At 28.8% G+C, this 18107-nt stretch overlaps 3 protein-coding genes across 15 annotated transcripts; all 3 read left to right on the forward strand.

Annotated features, from left to right (window-relative positions):
* The first annotated feature begins 2377 nt into the window (after nt 1-2377).
* On the forward strand, nt 2378-7726 carry LOC130893889 (uncharacterized). Of its 3 annotated transcripts, none has more exons than XM_057800327.1 (3): nt 2378-2520; nt 7263-7416; nt 7474-7726. In XM_057800327.1, the coding sequence occupies exons 1-3, from the start codon at nt 2435-2437 to the stop codon at nt 7618-7620; spliced, it is 387 nt and encodes a 128-aa protein (XP_057656310.1). In that variant the 5' UTR covers nt 2378-2434; the 3' UTR covers nt 7621-7726. The 3 variants fall into 3 exon arrangements, with proteins under 3 accessions (XP_057656310.1, XP_057656311.1, XP_057656312.1); XM_057800328.1 differs by lacking the exon at nt 2378-2520 and adding an exon at nt 2823-3011; XM_057800329.1 differs by lacking the exon at nt 2378-2520 and adding an exon at nt 6969-7098.
* A 265-nt stretch (nt 7727-7991) lies between these two features.
* On the forward strand, nt 7992-13767 carry LOC130894097 (globin-like). Of its 6 annotated transcripts, none has more exons than XM_057800677.1 (5): nt 8058-8167; nt 10871-10963; nt 11802-11970; nt 12220-12442; nt 13560-13767. In XM_057800677.1, the coding sequence occupies exons 3-5, from the start codon at nt 11813-11815 to the stop codon at nt 13680-13682; spliced, it is 504 nt and encodes a 167-aa protein (XP_057656660.1). In that variant the 5' UTR covers nt 8058-8167; nt 10871-10963; nt 11802-11812; the 3' UTR covers nt 13683-13767. The 6 variants fall into 6 exon arrangements, with proteins under 6 accessions (XP_057656662.1, XP_057656660.1, XP_057656664.1 ...); XM_057800676.1 differs by lacking the exon at nt 8058-8167 and adding an exon at nt 9361-9403; XM_057800679.1 differs by lacking the exon at nt 10871-10963 and having other exon boundaries at nt 7992-8167.
* A 486-nt stretch (nt 13768-14253) lies between these two features.
* On the forward strand, nt 14254-17870 carry LOC130894098 (uncharacterized). 6 transcript variants are annotated; one of them, XM_057800684.1, is made up of 4 exons: nt 14254-14267; nt 15315-15487; nt 17404-17626; nt 17683-17870. In XM_057800684.1, the coding sequence occupies exons 2-4, from the start codon at nt 15447-15449 to the stop codon at nt 17818-17820; spliced, it is 402 nt and encodes a 133-aa protein (XP_057656667.1). In that variant the 5' UTR covers nt 14254-14267; nt 15315-15446; the 3' UTR covers nt 17821-17870. The 6 variants fall into 6 exon arrangements, 4 of the variants coding, with proteins under 4 accessions (XP_057656667.1, XP_057656666.1, XP_057656668.1 ...); XM_057800683.1 differs by lacking the exon at nt 14254-14267 and adding an exon at nt 14807-14928 and having other exon boundaries at nt 15333-15487; XR_009059286.1 differs by lacking the exon at nt 14254-14267 and adding an exon at nt 14817-14928 and having other exon boundaries at nt 15397-15533.
* The last annotated feature ends 237 nt before the right edge of the window (nt 17871-18107 follow it).

The following is an 18107-nucleotide window of genomic DNA, read 5'->3' on the forward strand; positions in this document are numbered from 1 at the left end:
ATTCGGGAAATCTCTTTGAACATTACAACTCGATTTTTAGAACTTTCTGAAACATTCTAAGTCGATTATAATAATTTTCACTTATTTTCGAACTTTCTACATAACTCCAGAACTTTTTAAAACATTCCAGATCATTCTAAAGCAATCTCAATAAATTGCTCTGATGCTGGAACTTTACTGATCATTCGGGAAATCTCTTTGAACATTATAACTCGATTTTTAGAACTTTCTGGAACATTCTAAGTCGATTATAATAATTTTCATTTATTTTCGAACTTTCTACATAACTCCAGAACTTTTTAAAACTTTCCAGATCATTCTAAAGCAATCTCAATAAATTGCTCTGATGTTGGAACTTTACTGATCATTCGGGAAATTCATCTGAACATTCTAAGTCGATTATAACTGTTGGAAATCATTTTAGAACTTTCTAAATAATTCCAGAAATTTTTAGAACTTTCTGGAACATTCTAAGTCGATCATAATAAATTGTTCTCATTTTGGAACTTTCCTGATCATTCGGGAAATCTCTTTGAACATTACAACTCGATTTTTAGAACTTTCTGAAACATTCTAAGTCGATTATAATAATTTTCACTTATTTTCGAACTTTCTACATAACTCCAGAACTTTTTAAAACATTCCAGATCATTCTAAAGCAATCTCAATAAATTGCTCTGATGCTGGAACTTTACTGATCATTCGGGAAATCTCTTTGAACATTATAACTCGATTTTTAGAACTTTCTGGAACATTCTAAGTCGATTATAATAATTTTCATTTATTTTCGAACTTTCTACATAACTCCAGAACTTTTTAAAACTTTCCAGATCATTCTAAAGCAATCTCAATAAATTGCTCTGATGTTGGAACTTTACTGATCATTCGGGAAATTTATCTGAACATTCTAAGTCGATTATAATAGTTGGCACTCATTTTAGAACTTTCTAAATAATTACAGAAATTTTTAGAACTTTCTGGAACATTCTAAGTCGATTATAATAGTTTTTTAGAACTATCCAGATAATTCTAGAACTTTTTAAAACCTCCTAGAACATTCTAAATGGATCATAATAAATTGCACTCATATTGTGAGTAAATTATAGAATAGAATAGAATAAATTTTTAGTTTAAATGATGTCTGGACTCGACTAAAGCATATTATAGACTTTTCATATGATTTATGTTGAACTTATAAGACTAATAAGAAACTTAAATATATAAATATATAAAAAATGAACAAATTTCACTTTAAATCATTTTTTCGTCTAATTTTCCTATCCCTTTTTAGGTTCGTTTATTATCTTTTCTAAATCTTTCAATAATATATTGATTATTTTCTTATTTAGATAAATTTACGTATATATCTTATCTATTAAAAAGATTGACGTTCATTTAAATTAGAATAAGTAATTATTCGTTATAATATTTTCTAAATGCTGCAAAATACGAACGAAAATTATTATTTGGTAAAAAAAAAGGGAAAAAACTTGATACGTTAATGAAACTCGAAATACGTATAACATTAATCAACACTACATGTTTTATTACTCATCAAGTTATTTTCAATGCCTGCCTCGAAATTTCTCATTTGTCTTTTTATCGACTACCAACAGGTGCCTCAAAGTGACTATTATATTATTATTTCGATTATTACCAATAAATTTTATGGACTAGCAGATATTTCATCGGAAAAACCACGGAATAACTTGAGATAAAGATATACGCTTTGAAGTTATACCATTTCCAATTCTGAAACCCTCTCTTCTTCTCTTAGATGCGCAAAATGTCCGCGCATCACGCCCCCTATTGAATACAAATTACTCACAGATACTTTTTAGTGAATATGCCTTCAAATTATTACGAAATACGTTACAGATTTGATGTCAATTGGTAAATGATTGTGCAATTTTTTGCATTTGCAAGTATCGAGCCCTCAACTCATTCCGAACGTGGAGTTGGTAGGTACAACGATTTTTCTAAAATTAAAGAAGTTGGCTTACGAATTAGGCATACGGATTCACCCAGCTACTCTTTTGGATCTTATTATTTGTTCCTCCTGAGTATCTAACTTACTCTGGTTTGTTATGAATCCACATCTTCGTAGCTCACTGTTGTACAGATGTAGCTTCCCTTTATTTTTCGACCAATCAATTTTTCATTAAAAACCAAATGTGGAAATAATATTTCCGAATTTACCATTTCTACAATTTTTATATATTTTTATTTGATTTTTAGTTCGGTTTATAATTCAAAATTTCGTTATACCTTGTACATAGAGGACGATAATTAACCTGTACGTAAAAAGATAAAAAATATTTATCATTTCTACAAACTCTTGTGTTGAAGTACTTCAATATAAACCTCACTTTCATTTTATAAATATTATTTGTCTATTATAAATTGATAAGTTAGTGTATTAAAGTCATAAATTATGGAAAATACACAACAATGTTCGATTCCTGAAGATAACTCTCAAGATATTATAGTCAGTAAAATCTTAAAATGTGGTAATTTTACGTAAGTCTTGTATAATATGATAAATTTATTAAGAATCATCTTCATTAATATTTTTAATATAGTAATCATTAGATTGATTACGACTTTCTTTATAACAAGTCGATTTTTGTAAATTTAAATAAAAACTAAAATTGACATGATAATTAATTTCCCCCAAACTATTATTATATTTTCGTATTCATAATTAAATAAGGGTGTGAATTGATAATCGTCGAATTTTCCGATGTTGAATCAATTGACTAAACTAGTATGAAAGGAGGGGTGTGTCGGATTTTCATCAGACAGTTTCCTTTCGAAAATTTTCCGAAGTTTAAGCGCGTTCCTATCATTTCCCACATTATTGGTTTGGATTATACTTCAAGTAAACGTGTTCGAGCAACTGGAATCTCTCCAAATCTCGACGTCGTTTGGTTCAGTTTACGCGGGATTCGTTAATTGTTTTATATTAAAACTAACATGGAAGATTTTTCGTGCAGATTATCGTGTTTGAGGTAAGACTCGACAATATTTGATCGTTTATTTGTTTTGAATGAATAAGAACTAACACATAAATCAACCCTTGCAACTATTAAATAGATTTCTTCATAATAATAATTCAAAAACCTTTTTTTTTCATTTATAAATCCTTTTTTTCTTTTGTTCATGCTTTGTTTTGTTGTATTTATATATTTTCAATTGTCAATTAGGAAAATATTTTGCAATTAATGAATCCTAGAATTCCTTTCAACTGCATCTTTGTACTATTTACATACCCACACATATTTGTCAACATTTCATCCACTTTTCTATATTATAGTTTACCTAAAGAAAAAATGCAGATTATGACTTTGTTGTTAACATATTTAAAGTGAAAATTTTGATTAGACATCAACCCAAATAATCGACTTTACTTTTGTATCTACCCGCAAAATTTCATGCAAATTGAATGAATGAATAAACATTTTTTTTCTTTCTAAAATAACCAAAGTCGAATATAATGTACGTCATAGTTGGAAGAGTTATTTTTATCACAGGAAATACGGGGTGTTTCTATATTCAGTACTTATTTTGAAAATAAAAATAATGAGATTGAACGTAAAATTTTTGAATAGTATAAAGTAGCAGAAATTGTTTTAACACGTTTTATCATCTACACAGTGTCTATTGTCTTATTAACCCTTGTTTCTTATTTGTATATATATAGGGTGACTCATTAAAAACGTACAAGCCTGATGTTTATAAAATTATATTCTATGCACTTGTTTAGATTAGATATTAAAAGTTTTTGTTTGATTTTTGATTTTAGAAACATTTTTCTCATACTTAGTAAGCTCAAATTCAATTTATCGCTTATTGAACGTTTGTTTCATTAATATAACAAAATCAAGATCATTTTAAGGACCTAAAAGGATCAAAAAACGAAAGTGAGTTTTGGTAAATCAGCAAGAGCTTTTCTGAAACTACAACTCGAGTTCAGGTGGATGAACTATCAGTTGATTGAGGATCCAAACTCAGAACGAGATTTAGATCACAGTTTCTTAACATTACATCCAATTTTCGATGAAAATTCCATGTAAATGTTCAAAAGAAACATCTCAAGTTTTCAGGACATTGAAAGTTTTCGTTTGATGTTGAATTTTCCATATTTTATAAGCTCAAATTCAATTTATCGTTTATTGAACATTTGATTTATGATTATAAAAGATAAAGTTCATTTTAAGGACCTAAAAGGATCAAAAAACGAAAGTGAGTTTTGGTAAATCAGCGAGAGCTTTTCTGAAACTACAACTCGAGTTCAGGTGGATGAACTATCAGTTGATTGAGGATCCAAACTCAGAACGAGATTTAGATCACAGTTTCTTAACATTACATCCAATTTTCGATGAAAATTCCATGTAAATGTTCAAAAGAAACATCTCAAGTTTTCAGGACATTGAAAGTTTTCGTTTGATGTTGAATTTTCCATATTTTATAAGCTCAAATTCAATTTATCGTTTATTGAACATTTGATTTATGATTATAAAAGATAAAGTTCATTTTAAGGACCTAAAAGGATCAAAAAACGAAAGTGAGTTTTGGTAAATCAGCGAGAGCTTTTCTGAAACTACAACTCGAGTTCAGGTGGATGAACTATCAGTTGATTGAGGATCCAAACTCAGAACGAGATTTAGATCACAGTTTCTGAACATCGCATCCAATTTTCGATGGAAATTCCATATAAATGTTCAAAAGAAACATCGCAAGTTTTCAGGATATTGAAAGTTTTCGTTTGATGTTGAATTTTCCATATTTTATAAGCTCAAATTCAATTTTTCGTTTATTGAACATTTGATTTATGATTATAAAAGATAAAGTTCATTTTAAGGACCTAAAAGGATCAAAAAATGGAAGCGAATTTTGGTAAATCAGCGAGACCTTTCTGAAACTACAACTCGAATTCAGGTGGATCACTTATCAGTTGATTGAGGATCCAAACTCAGAACGAGATTTAGATCACAGTTTCTGAACATCGCATCCAATTTTCGATGGAAATTCCATGTAAATGTTCAAAAGAAACATCGCAAGTTTTCAGGATATTGAAAGTTTTCGTTTGATGTTGAATTTTCCATATTTTATAAGCTCAAATTCAATTTATCGTTTATTGAACATTTGATTTATGATTATAAAAGATAAAGTTCATTTTAAGGACCTAAAAGGATCAAAAAACGAAAGTGAGTTTTGGTAAATCAGCGAGAGCTTTTCTGAAACTACAACTCGAGCTCAAGTGGATGAACTATCAGTTGATTGAGGATCCAAACTCAGAACGAGATTTAGATCACAGTTTCTGAACATCGCATCCAATTTTCGATGGAAATTCCATGTAAATGTTCAAAAGAAACATCGCAAGTTTTCAGGATATTGAAAGTTTTCGTTTGATGTTGAATTTTCCATATTTTATAAGCTCAAATTCAATTTATCGTTTATTGAACATTTGATTTATGATTATAAAAGATAAAGTTCATTTTAAGGACCTAAAAGGATCAAAAAACGAAAGTGAGTTTTGGTAAATCAGCGAGAGCTTTTCTGAAACTACAACTCGAGTTCAAGTGGATGAACTATCAGTTGATTGAGGATCCAAACTCAGAACGAGATTTAGATCACAGTTTCTGAACATCGCATCCAATTTTCGATGGAAATTCCATGTAAATGTTCAAAAGAAACATCGCAAGTTTTCAGGATATTGAAAGTTTTCGTTTGATGTTGAATTTTCCATATTTTATAAGCTCAAATTCAATTTATCGTTTATTGAACATTTGATTTATGATTATAAAAGATAAAGTTCATTTTAAGGACCTAAAAGGATCAAAAAACGAAAGTGAGTTTTGGTAAATCAGCGAGAGCTTTTCTGAAACTACAACTCGAGTTCAAGTGGATGAACTATCAGTTGATTGAGGATCCAAACTCAGAACGAGATTTAGATCACAGTTTCTGAACATCGCATCCAATTTTCGATGGAAATTCCATGTAAATGTTCAAAAGAAACATCACAAGTTTTCAGGATATTGAAAGTTTTCGTTTGATGTTGAATTTTCCATATTTTATAAGCTCAAATTCAATTTATCGTTTATTGAACATTTGATTTATGATTATAAAAGATAAAGTTCATTTTAAGGACCTAAAAGGATCAAAAAACGAAAGTGAGTTTTGGTAAATCAGCAAGAGCTTTTCTGAAACTACAACTCGAGTTCAGGTGGATGAACTATCAGTTGATTGAGGATCCAAACTCAGAACGAGATTTAGATCACAGTTTCTGAACATCGCATCCAATTTTTGATAGAAATTCCATGTAAATATTCAAAAGAAACATCGCAAGTTTTCAGGATATTGAAAGTTTTCGATGAAACAACCCTTCAGCTTTATTATTTTACAATTGAATTGATTAGGAGAAGACCTAAAAAATATAATTTCGAAACGCTAATGAATCTGCCGATCGATTCGTTCATGGTGTTTACGAAAACTATCAATAAACATGCCAAATCGTTGAAACGCAAATTTATTATAATGATTACGCAAATCAAAATTCGAAAATAATATTTGTTAACTAAACGCAAAAAGGATCTCGAGGAATTTATTTTAATTGAAACGAAAATTTTATGTTAGGTATTCACCGAGACAAATTTCGCGTGTAAAAATAACCGAAATAGCATTCGAAAATGCTCTTCAAAATCGTTCTCTAAAAATAGATAAAATTATCCAGGAATATTTAAAATAAAGTTTATAATGAATAGACGATCGAACATTGGACAACACGCGAGTGGAATTTCTTTTTATATAAATATTTTCTTTTGTATTAAGTGGGACTTTAACATAATATAATTTGAATAATAATTGTCGAATGAAAATCATGTTTGTTTGGTGTATTATCTTCATTTTACATCGTATGACATCGTTTTTCTTCAATAATAAATAATCAGTTTCATTAAAAAACGTCGTTAATTCAATTAATATGAATTATTTTAAAATACCCCCATTTTTATCCAAATAAACGTAATTTATTATCATAATAGCGTAATAGATATCCTTGGATTATATTTAAGAGAAAAATTTAACTTTTATGACGTAAGTACAAAAAATAACAATCTTTCTATATTTATTTTTTTTTTCAATTTATCGTAAATTATTTTTAAAATATGAAATAAAAGTATGAAACTCATGAATAAACTAACTTTTGTTAAGTGGAATCTTTTCAATGGAATATTTATTTAATAAATTTTTTCTTTCAGTATAATAGTTGATGATGTGGATGATAAAAAAAATAGTTCTCAAGCTCAAACAAAAAATGAAACTCGCGTCTCCGGCAAACCTGAAACTACCCTACATAATGTTGAAAACCCTTACCCCAAGCAAGTATTAGATGATGCAATTCGAGACATTTTAGTAAGTATTTTCTTAGTTTATGAAAATTATTGTCGAAATTTAATTTATATTTCGTAGAAAGAGGCGGAATTGAGAAAATTCGAGTTCAGGAAACTTCTCGATGAACACGATGCTCTAGTAGAGAATCTCAAAAAAATGGAAAATGATCAACCCAATAGGAGGAATTTCATAAATAACGTTGCCAAATCACCCATATCGGCGTGATCGCAAAGAAAAAAAATACTAAGTGATAATTTATTTTATTTCATCAAAAGACCCTTACTTTCAAATATTATTTATTATAAATTAAGGTAATTTTCTAATAAATATACAAGAAAAAATTGTATTTCTGTACGATCTTTATAGTTATTACGAAATCAGTGAACTCGAAGAAACTACACGGAGAAAAATATTTAACTTCTAAATATTTATCTATTATTCATATTTTCTCGCGATAACAAACATCTCGTTAATAAAAAAAAAAATAGTTGAAGCATATAATTAGAGTCTATAGATCAGTTAATAAATCCATCTAGTATATAAGTCAACCTGAAAACATAAGTAACAGATTCTATATTTCTGAAACGGATACTTTTTCAATCGACGTCAACTTAACGTTATTCTCAAGGTAATTTGATTAAATGCAATTTAAAATTGTTTCCTAACAACAAGTGCGTGCTTATAATAATATATTTGCACTGAAAGGACAAAAAACTCATTTTGTTGATATTTTCGTGACTAATATAAACATAACCGTCGATTGTCGTGTTTGGTAAGTAGATTTTTATGAATATATTGATTATTCATATACAAAATTCATCATTAAGACATCATTATGCAATTTTTTTGTTTCTACATAGAAATTAGACGAAATTGCATTGTTTATATTTAATTACAGCCAATTTCCTCACGTTTGGGAAAAAATTAGAATTGTGGCAACACTTCAATCTGTTTTTGTTTTCTCTACGAAAGAAATTGAGGTAATTCTATACTTTCGCTCCAGAAAATCGAGAAATCATCCGATTCCGATAAATTTCTTTTTTAAATCTTCATTTTTAAGGCGGATTTATGGAAAAAAATATGGGAAATATCTCACCTGGAGATTTTATATAGTTTTATGACTTTAAATGTTATTATAAACGCACTTTTTCGCATATAATCGTTCATAACTTTTTTACAAAGCATCAAATGCAGTTCATATATTTTTTTGTTAACCTTAGTAAGATACCACTTTTTTATAATGGCAAAAATTTTTCATTTTTCAAAGTTAACTTTTAATATTGTACACTTGATTACATTAAGTGATTTTAAGAAAAATTTTGTTAATATAACTTCAATTATTACTTAATAAAAAAGATAGAAATGATTTTATGTGAGAAAAGATCAATTTTAAGAGAAATTGTTTTTATTTTTGATTATAAAAATATGATAAATCAACATTTTGTATAAATTTTTTTTTCAGTTCGTTCGTTTTTTTTTGTGTAGATTATGAAGAAAAATATAACAACTTCATTTGATTATTTGGAAAAAAGTTATCAACAATTACGTGAATTGAGTGCATTTTCATAAACATTTAACGCCCTGAAACCAATACAAAGCTCCATTTTTCTATTCCTATAATTTTTTTCGTAAATCCGCCGTAAAAACGAAGATTTAAAAAAAATTCATCGAAATCGGATGATTTCTCGATTTTCTCCAGCCAAAAAACGAGGTGACCGCGAAAGTATAAAATTACCGAAATTGAATTCGGCATTATCGTAATTTTTAATTTGTAATTATTGACCCTATAATGTTTTCTATTTTCTATTCTATTCAGGTTTACAACAATTAGTAATCATTATTAATAAATTCATCACATTACTAGCCATTTAGCCTTATTAGTAATCGGATTAAGATTGCGCAAACGTGATAATAACATCAATAATGTTATCAATAAACAACAAAATATTTATTAAGTTCGGTCACATTCACTAACAGTTCTGTGTCTAAGTTTAGTATAAAGTTAATGGTAATTATTATTTGTATTTTCAAATTATTTTTCAATTTAAATTCGGAATTTCCCCAATTTTCTACGATTAAATCTTATTCGGAACTATAAATAAAAACAAATATGCTTTGACCTAGTTCAAGGCTATAAAACGTTGATTCATAACATTACAAACCTTATACATGAATTTTTATCAGAAACATCATACAAATATCGATAATAAATGAATAGATTTTAAAAAATTTAGAAAAAATCTAGACTCATATTTCAAAACAAGAAATTTTGATCATTAATAATGATTGACAAACAAAAATAATTTAGAAAATATGTTTTTATGAGTATATCCAATTGTTGATGAGTTATTGTAACCAAATTTTTTTTGCATTTTATTGGTAGAGCTTCAAAAGTTGACGGAAAATTATCATTTTGTAGTATTTACGACTTAAATCGTTTCAATATTTGTTTTACGAAATTCCCACACGACACGAAGTCTCATTTGGGGGTTAGTTGACAGCTAAATGTCAAGCAAATGTGTTAATTCCCTCGATCTATTTCATCACTTAAACGACTGTCATTTTTGCGAAGCAAACGGTTCGGAAAAACTTCCTATGCCCTTTCCAATTTAAGGTATTGAAGACCTTCTGAAAACTATGACACTGAAACTGAATTTGCAGTTTCTGCGAATCCTCAAGCACCGCATTAAATTAACCAATCGAAGCTTAAACTAAACTGAAACAGTTAAATCTGATTAAGACGGGATTTGAACATCGAAAAGATAATAAAAAAAATGTCATTGACGAAGATGAAACTGGGTTCGAAATTTTAGAGCAAATAATTAATTAAAGATCTGGAATTAATTACTGTATCAAATGAAAAATAAAAAAAACTTGGATGACGTTTATCAAAGTTACTGATAGTTGGATAACTACAGATTTCCCTCAATGCATGTTATAAATTGAGATGTGATTCGTACTTGAAAATATACGTTTTATAATCCCACCGAAGTTTTTTTCGGAAAATATGAACGTTTTCGTTAACTGACGAACTTTCATCAACCAATCAACAATGATTACGAACTGCTGTTGTCTTTAGTTTGTTCGTTTCTCTTTTGATGCCAGAATATTTTTCAAAATTCTTCTATTATTCATTTCGAGGTTTATGTTTCAGATCATTTTCACATAAATTTATTTCTCACAAAAATGTGAGGCGACTCAAATATTTTCTCACTTTTTTTATTTATTTGTTTCTAAAAGAATCACTAATCTTTCGACGAGGAAACAACGCAACACTCTGTATAGTATTATATATCTTTATGTATTAAATCTGTCCTTCGTTCCACCGGATGATTTATATTGAATGCCTTCTTCTATAATTAACTTGAGACTGTGTCTCGCGAACATACATACACGTTCAATTGTCGAATGAAAATTTTTTGACAACACTTGATGTGTCCTCAATTTATTTACCCGATTCTCTTTATCTTCTTAGCGTTTATCAATAAACTATGCATCCAAAAAATTAAACGATAATTTAGTGAATAATTGAATTGGCTGGATTTTTATGTTTCTAATTGAAATTATGGTAAGTAAGATTTTGAATATTTAGATATATAAATTTTGAATTGTGTAATTACATGAATGATAGTTGATCCTTAACTAACTTAACCTAACCTCAAAAACATTACAAAACACTATAATACGACGACTTATTCGGGTGTAGAAAAACGTTAACCTAGAAATTATAAATCATTCGGTGCTAAGCAAGGACTGTACGGTGGATGACCCATCAATTCGATGTTTTCAGCATTTGATAATTAATTCTTCTTCTGTGATTGGTTTCTAGTACTTTTGACAAACAAATATTATCGTACAATTCAGAATTAATCGGTGATGACATATCTAGATAATTTTAAAAAAAAAACCTGTGACTTTTTTTTGGATTTGGTTCGTCTCGAACGACTCATAAAGTCGATTGTTATTTAGTTTCGGATTCATATGTATAGGTCCATGATGCATTGTTTTCCACGATCTTTTGAAACCCCGCTTTTGAGTTTTTTTCAGCATATCTTTCATGTAATATTGAATGTATGCGAATGGAGTTTACGGTACGTCACATTAAGATCTTGCAATATCGATTTACGCTCGATGTTTTGTTGATTTGCACACTGCTGTTGGTTTAATCCACGTCAAAAGTCACAGAAATTCATCACAAACGATTTAACTTCATTTTTAACCGAGATGAATGTTTCAAGTGTCTATAATCAACGTTCATAATTTAGTAACAACCCTCGTATCATATAATTATTCGTCATAGATTGTTATTTTTACATTGTGTGTTTTAATAATTTGATAAGTAATCGCATATTTGTGTGACATCAAATATTAACGTTTTTGTTCTATTAGGATTTTTCTAATTTTAGTTTTGACTAAAATGGGAATTATTTGGAGTTTATTTGGATACGATACAGGTAGAATTGATGATCCTGATCCCACTACGGGGCTTACTTCAAGAGAAAAATTTCATATAAGAACGTCGTGGGCAAAAATTATGAAAAATCCAACAGAATCGGGAGTAGCTTTACTTTTATTGTAAGTTCGATATTCAAAATTACTTTTTCGTATATTACAAAAAATTTTCGTACTTTATTATAGTGTAAGTCTCGCTATGAAATAAAAACGGAATAGTCTTGATCTTATAAACATTTTTAGGGCTACTTAAATTTCTTATTGCTTTGAGACTAACAAATATGCTAAACAACCTTTTTTACGTGTCTACCTTCTTTAAATATGAAAATATCCATAAAATTTTTGACAAATGATATTACTGTTATATTTCAGGTATTTCAAGAAGCATCCATATTCCAAAGAATTGTTTAGTTTTAAAAATATACCGGACGAAGAACTACCAAAATCCGTACAATTTAAGGCACATTGTAATAGTGTTATTCACACAGTTGCGTCAATAATCGATTCATTAGATAGTACAGATTTACTTGTAATTATTATAGAAAGAATCGGTACGACGCATAAACCTAGAAATGTAACACCTAAATTATTTATGGTAAGTAATCACTAATTAAAACTATTACTAAGTATACATATCTGAAGAAGAGCATTTGTTTACTCTTGTATATAAATTTATATATTTATGTGTCTAAATATTCTTGATTTTAAATATTTTCTGTTTCAAATTTAGTTTTTTTTTTGATAATTTGATAGATAAAAATTGACGTTCCGACTTTTCTTTAAGTATTTGAGAGAAACCTAAAATTTGAAACAGAAGAGATCTAAAATCAAGAACATTTGGATGCATTAATATATCGAAAGGTTTAAGAAATAAGAAATTAAAGAAATTCAAAATATTACTTGACATATTTGACAATGCCAAGTAATATTTCAAGTCAACGTCAAATAATATTTGACACTATGTCAAGTATTGTCATGTAATATTTTGAAACGTCAAATTTGGTTTGATAAAGACTTAAAAAAAGTCCAAACGTCAAATTTTATCTTCCAAAAATTATTGAAAAAACTAATTTTAAAACAGAGCAGAGCTAAAATCAAGAACATTTAGATGCATTAATATATCAGAAGAAATAAGAAATTGAAAAATTCAAAATATTACTTGACATATTTGTCAATGCCAATTAAAGAAATTTAAATTTATATATAATATGAAGTTCGGATATTTTAGTATACAGGGGGTTTCGAGGACGATGATTCGATCTAAGTAGAATTAATTGTCAGAAAATATCGTTTTATTCTTGTTTTCAATAATCAACTTAAAGATAAACTTTTTTTATGGGAAGAAAGATAAAAAAAGGTAGTCCCAAATATAAATATCCCTTTCTTCTATTTGTACAACCTAAATACTACGAAAGAAATTGAATGAACACAGAATATGATTAATTGATTAAAAATTTGGTAACTGCTTAGCCAATGAACAAATGATAACCTTTGGTCCATCTAAAAGACAACTGGGATCTACCAGTCACAAATTTTCCGTTAGATCTGCATTTGCTATTTCTGTCCACAAATCACTAAGACAAACTTTCTTTCTGTTAGGGTTGAATTAAAAACAAATAAGAAGTATCAGAATAAAATTCGACTTCAAATTTAAAACTGTGATGAAAATATCAAACTAATTATGATGTGTGATAAGGTTTAACATTTTTTAGGAACTGAAAGAAACTATGTTAGAACTTTTTTCTTCGATTATGAAAAAAGAAGAAATTGAAGCTTGGGAAAAAGCATCACAAGTTGTTTTTACCGTAATCATTAACGGTCTTAATAAACAATAAAAATATCTATTAAACATTAAGTTTTTTTTAATTATATTCTGTTATATATTCAATAAATAAATAATTAATAGAAATATAGCAACAATGTTTTGTTTAAATTAATCCTAACCTAACATTCGTGCATCGAATTCGAAAAAACGGTCGTTAATTTTGAATGCCATTACAACTCCGGACTATTAGTTTTTACTTTAAATGCAGCTCTTTATTACATATAAGCAGATAGTACTGCTGAAAACAATTCATCACATAAAATGAAATAAGACTACATTAGGCTTACAAAATAGTAAGGATGAGGTTTCTTCGAATCTAGACGTTCAGGTAAATAACTTGAAGTGATGATGATACTTCGGGTCAGGGCCCTAGTCAATTGATTATTATACTATTATAACTAATTGAACCAATATCTATACCAATAATGAGCTTGTAATAAAATCTGAAGGTTGTGCCATCACCAGATGCTCTCGAAGTTAAAACTGGAGCTAATGAAAAGATAACAATTTGACATTAAACTGTCTTACTCGATTATACAAATGTTGAAGTCCTTGATTGATAAATGGGCAGCTGCCGGGGTTGTTCCGACATCAGGTAAACAAAAAGTAGTTTCTACAATTATTTTAATTCTTAAAGACACTGTTATTTAAAGTGAGGCCATTTTCTGGGCGAATCTTCTCTTGAACTTCTGCGCGTTGCTTTATTTACAGAATGTCCGCTCCTGAGTCTACCTGTGTACCTTTAACATTAGTTAAACCCAGGTACTGAGTAAACTTTGCTGGTAATTTCTCAATATTTAAGGGTAGTATGCCACATCATCTATTCTAATATTCTAATACAAAAAATCTATTGTGTTTCACATCAGGAGGTTCTAATACCAGCAATATTTCCAGCAGTGACAACAATTTGGTCATTGAAAAGGATGACGTAGTATTCTAGGGTTAAAAGTATCATATATAAATGACCTTTTCATATAATAAGGCAAACAATTTGACGTATCAATGATGTAATTCGAATGGAATGAGTTTTATTTAAAAACAGTACTAAAATTATCGATTAGAACATGTGTTTAAGAGGCAATAAATTCCATTATAACCGATTGATTAACAAACGTTAGTCACAACTCGTTTCAACGGTTATATACGTGAATATTGCACAACAACAAACGAACATTGAATTCCATTTTTATTTTGATCTTGATGTGATGTAGTGGTATTGAAGTTACATAATACAAATTTTAGTTGTTATATGTGAGGTAAAATAACAAACGAAACGCATAAAAATATTCGGCATCTACATTCACGGTTATATTGACTACCGATTCGAACTATGAAGACGATAAATTAATTATCGAAACGTGCTTCAAACAGATAATATCGGTGTAGTCGTTGTAGTTAATATTCAGTGAAATTTCAGAAATTATACATTCATATGACTATTGCTATCAAAGTTTTTAACAAATCAATTTTTTAGACATATCGATTTCAAAAAAAAATCACTTAAATATTAATGACGGTTATGCTCCTTCGACTTTAGTAACAAAATCAACCGCAAATCTATAAAACGAATAGTTTCAGTAATTAATTATTGTCGTTTCTTATTTAAAAGAGATTGAATCAAAATTTTTCTTTTGATTTTAAGATTATTGCGTTTTTAAAGGATATGGCGGCAGCAATCAGAAAAATCTGATCTTTCTTTGTGAGTGAAGATGTCATTGTTGCAGGTTTGACAGGCAATGAAAGGAGGTTGATTACGAAAAGTTGGAACAAAGTGATGAAACACCCAACGCAGAATGGAATATCGATTTTTCTAAGGTGCTAACTGTTTTAAACGAACTATAAAGCAGTAAAACATACCACGGTTTGTTGAGTTTTCCTTTCATTCTTGTCACTTAAAAAATCGTTATGTAAACTGATAATTTTAGATTTTATTGGGTATGGAATAAACATGGAATCTCATCATTAAGTTATGGAAACTTGGTACACAAAATAAATGAATTCCAGCTTTGAGACACTAAATCTAACGTTAAATAAACCAACGATTAACCATAAATCAAAAATATTATGTCAAATCTACATATTTGATTTTTTTTCCTTTTTTAAACTAAATTGAGTAATTTTATTATTTAAAAAACCGAGAGCCTACATTCCAGACGAGCATCGGGGATTTTTCGAAGAAATTTGTGACTAGCCAACTGATGACAGATCTCAAGAGATCGATTACCAGCGATTTGGAGATTGAGGAAACCAACGATTAAACATAAGTGAAAAATATGGTGTCAAATCTACATATTTGATTTTTTTTCCTTATTTAAACTAAATTGAGTAATTTTATTATTTAAAAAACCGAGAGCTTACATTCCAGACGAGCATCGGGGATTTTTCGAAGAAATTTGTGACTAGCCAACTGATGACAGATCTCAAGAGATCGATTACCAGCGATTTGGAGATTGAGGAAACCAACGATTAAACATAAGTGAAAAATATGGTGTCAAATCTACATATTTGATTTTTTTTCCTTATTTAAACTAAATTGAGTAATTTTATTATTTAAAAAACCGAGAGCTTACATTCCAGACGAGCATCGGGGATTTTTCGAAGAAATTTGTGACTAGCCAACTGATGACAGATCTCAAGAGATCGATTACCAGCGATTTGGAGATTGAGGAAACCAACGATTAAACATAAGTGAAAAATATGGTGTCAAATCTACATATTTGATTTTTTTTCCTTATTTAAACTAAATTGAGTAATTTTATTATTTAAAAAACCGAGAGCTTACATTCCAGACGAGCATCGGGGATTTTTCGAAGAAATTTGTGACTAGCCAACTGATGACAGATCTCAAGAGATCGATTACCAGCGATTTGGAGATTGAGGAAACCAACGATTAAACATAAGTGAAAAATATGGTGTCAAATCTACATATTTGATTTTTTTTCCTTATTTAAACTAAATTGAGTAATTTTATTATTTAAAAAACCGAGAGCTTACATTCCAGACGAGCATCGGGGATTTTTCGAAGAAATTTGTGACTAGCCAACTGATGACAGATCTCAAGAGATCGATTACCAGCGATTTGGAGATTGAGGAAACCAACGATTAAACATAAGTGAAAAATATGGTGTCAAATCTACATATTTGATTTTTTTTCCTTATTTAAACTAAATTGAGTAATTTTATTATTTAAAAAACCGAGAGCTTACATTCCAGACGAGCATCGGGGATTTTTCGAAGAAATTTGTGACTAGCCAACTGATGACAGATCTCAAGAGATTGATTACCAGCGATTTGGACATTGAGCAAACCAACGAATAACCATAAATCAAAAATATGGTGTCAAATCTACATATTTGATTTTTTTTCCTTTTTTAAACTAAATTGAGTAATTTTATTATTTAAAAAACCGAGAGCCTACATTCCAGACGTGCATCGGGGATTTTTCGAAGAAATTTGTGACTAGCCAACTAATGACAGATCTCAAGAGATCGATTACCAGCGATTTGGAGATTGAGGAAACCAACGATTAAACATAAGTGAAAAATATGGTATCAAATCTACATATTTGATTTTTTTTTTCTCTTTTAGAGCTACGTAACTAAATTATGGATAAACATACAAGTGTAAAATTTTGAATCCTGTTGTAACTTGAATTTCTTTACATGTTTATATAACTTTTCATTATTTGATTTGAAGGAGCAATGTCTGATATGTAGTTATTTATGTTTTAGACTTTTTGAAATCCAACCAAAACATCAGTCGGTTTTCCCGTTTAGAGACGTCGCTACAAAAGATTTACCTAACGATAAAAAGTTTCAAGCACACGTTAATACTTTCATTTATTCATTTACTTCAATTGTGAGCAATTTAGATAACGAAGAAATTCTATTGGCCATTTTATATAAGATAGGAGCTTCGCATGCTACAAGATCCGTCGATAGACAAACCCTAATTGTAAGTAAACATTTTTTATGTAGTTCAACAAGTTCTAATTCATGTTGTATTTTTAGGATGTGAGGCAAGCTTTTTTAGATACTTTTGAATGTATGAGAAGATACGAACTAGATGCATGGATTAAATTATTCGATGTGTTGATTAATGAAATATCTCACGCTATTGAAGAAAAACTTGAAGAAATTAGTGAGTAAATTATTTAATACGTATTAGTTAATACAATAAATATCTTTTATATAACAAATATGCTTTTATTTTTACGTCAAAATTTCACTCTAATATGGTGACTAAACATACTCAGTATATAATAGTCAGGGAGCAAGCAACTAGACTTTATTCTAAAACTTTCTAATGCATATTACCAATTATCTTTCGAAAGGAAATAAATAACTTGGCTGCCGGACTATAGTAGTTTTAGATTTTTTATATCGTCTTTTAAACTTGTTCCTCATAGTTTCTAATTGTTTCTAAATGGAAATTA

This window comes from Diorhabda carinulata, chromosome 5 (assembly GCF_026250575.1).
Source record: "Diorhabda carinulata isolate Delta chromosome 5, icDioCari1.1, whole genome shotgun sequence".
Taxonomy (NCBI): Eukaryota; Metazoa; Arthropoda; class Insecta; order Coleoptera; family Chrysomelidae; genus Diorhabda; species Diorhabda carinulata.

What these genes read in the sequence shown, in the direction of transcription:
- LOC130894098 (XM_057800684.1), top strand. Translation starts at nt 15,447, where the DNA reads ATGAAACACCCAACGCAGAATGGAATATCGATTTTTCTAAG. An exon ending in GGAATATCGATTTTTCTAAG is followed by an intron (nt 15,488 to 17,403) that starts GTGCTAACTGTT and finishes TTTATGTTTTAG; the next exon opens with ACTTTTTGAAATCCAACCAA. An exon ending in TCGATAGACAAACCCTAATT is followed by an intron (nt 17,627 to 17,682) that starts GTAAGTAAACAT and finishes TTGTATTTTTAG; the next exon opens with GATGTGAGGCAAGCTTTTTT.
- LOC130893889 (XM_057800327.1), top strand. Translation starts at nt 2,435, where the DNA reads ATGGAAAATACACAACAATGTTCGATTCCTGAAGATAACTCTCAAGAT. An exon ending in TTAAAATGTGGTAATTTTAC is followed by an intron (nt 2,521 to 7,262) that starts GTAAGTCTTGTA and finishes TTTTTCTTTCAG; the next exon opens with TATAATAGTTGATGATGTGG. An exon ending in ATGCAATTCGAGACATTTTA is followed by an intron (nt 7,417 to 7,473) that starts GTAAGTATTTTC and finishes TATATTTCGTAG; the next exon opens with AAAGAGGCGGAATTGAGAAA.
- LOC130894097 (XM_057800679.1), top strand. Translation starts at nt 11,813, where the DNA reads ATGGGAATTATTTGGAGTTTATTTGGATACGATACAGGTAGAATTGAT. An exon ending in GGAGTAGCTTTACTTTTATT is followed by an intron (nt 11,971 to 12,219) that starts GTAAGTTCGATA and finishes GTTATATTTCAG; the next exon opens with GTATTTCAAGAAGCATCCAT. An exon ending in TAACACCTAAATTATTTATG is followed by an intron (nt 12,443 to 13,559) that starts GTAAGTAATCAC and finishes AACATTTTTTAG; the next exon opens with GAACTGAAAGAAACTATGTT.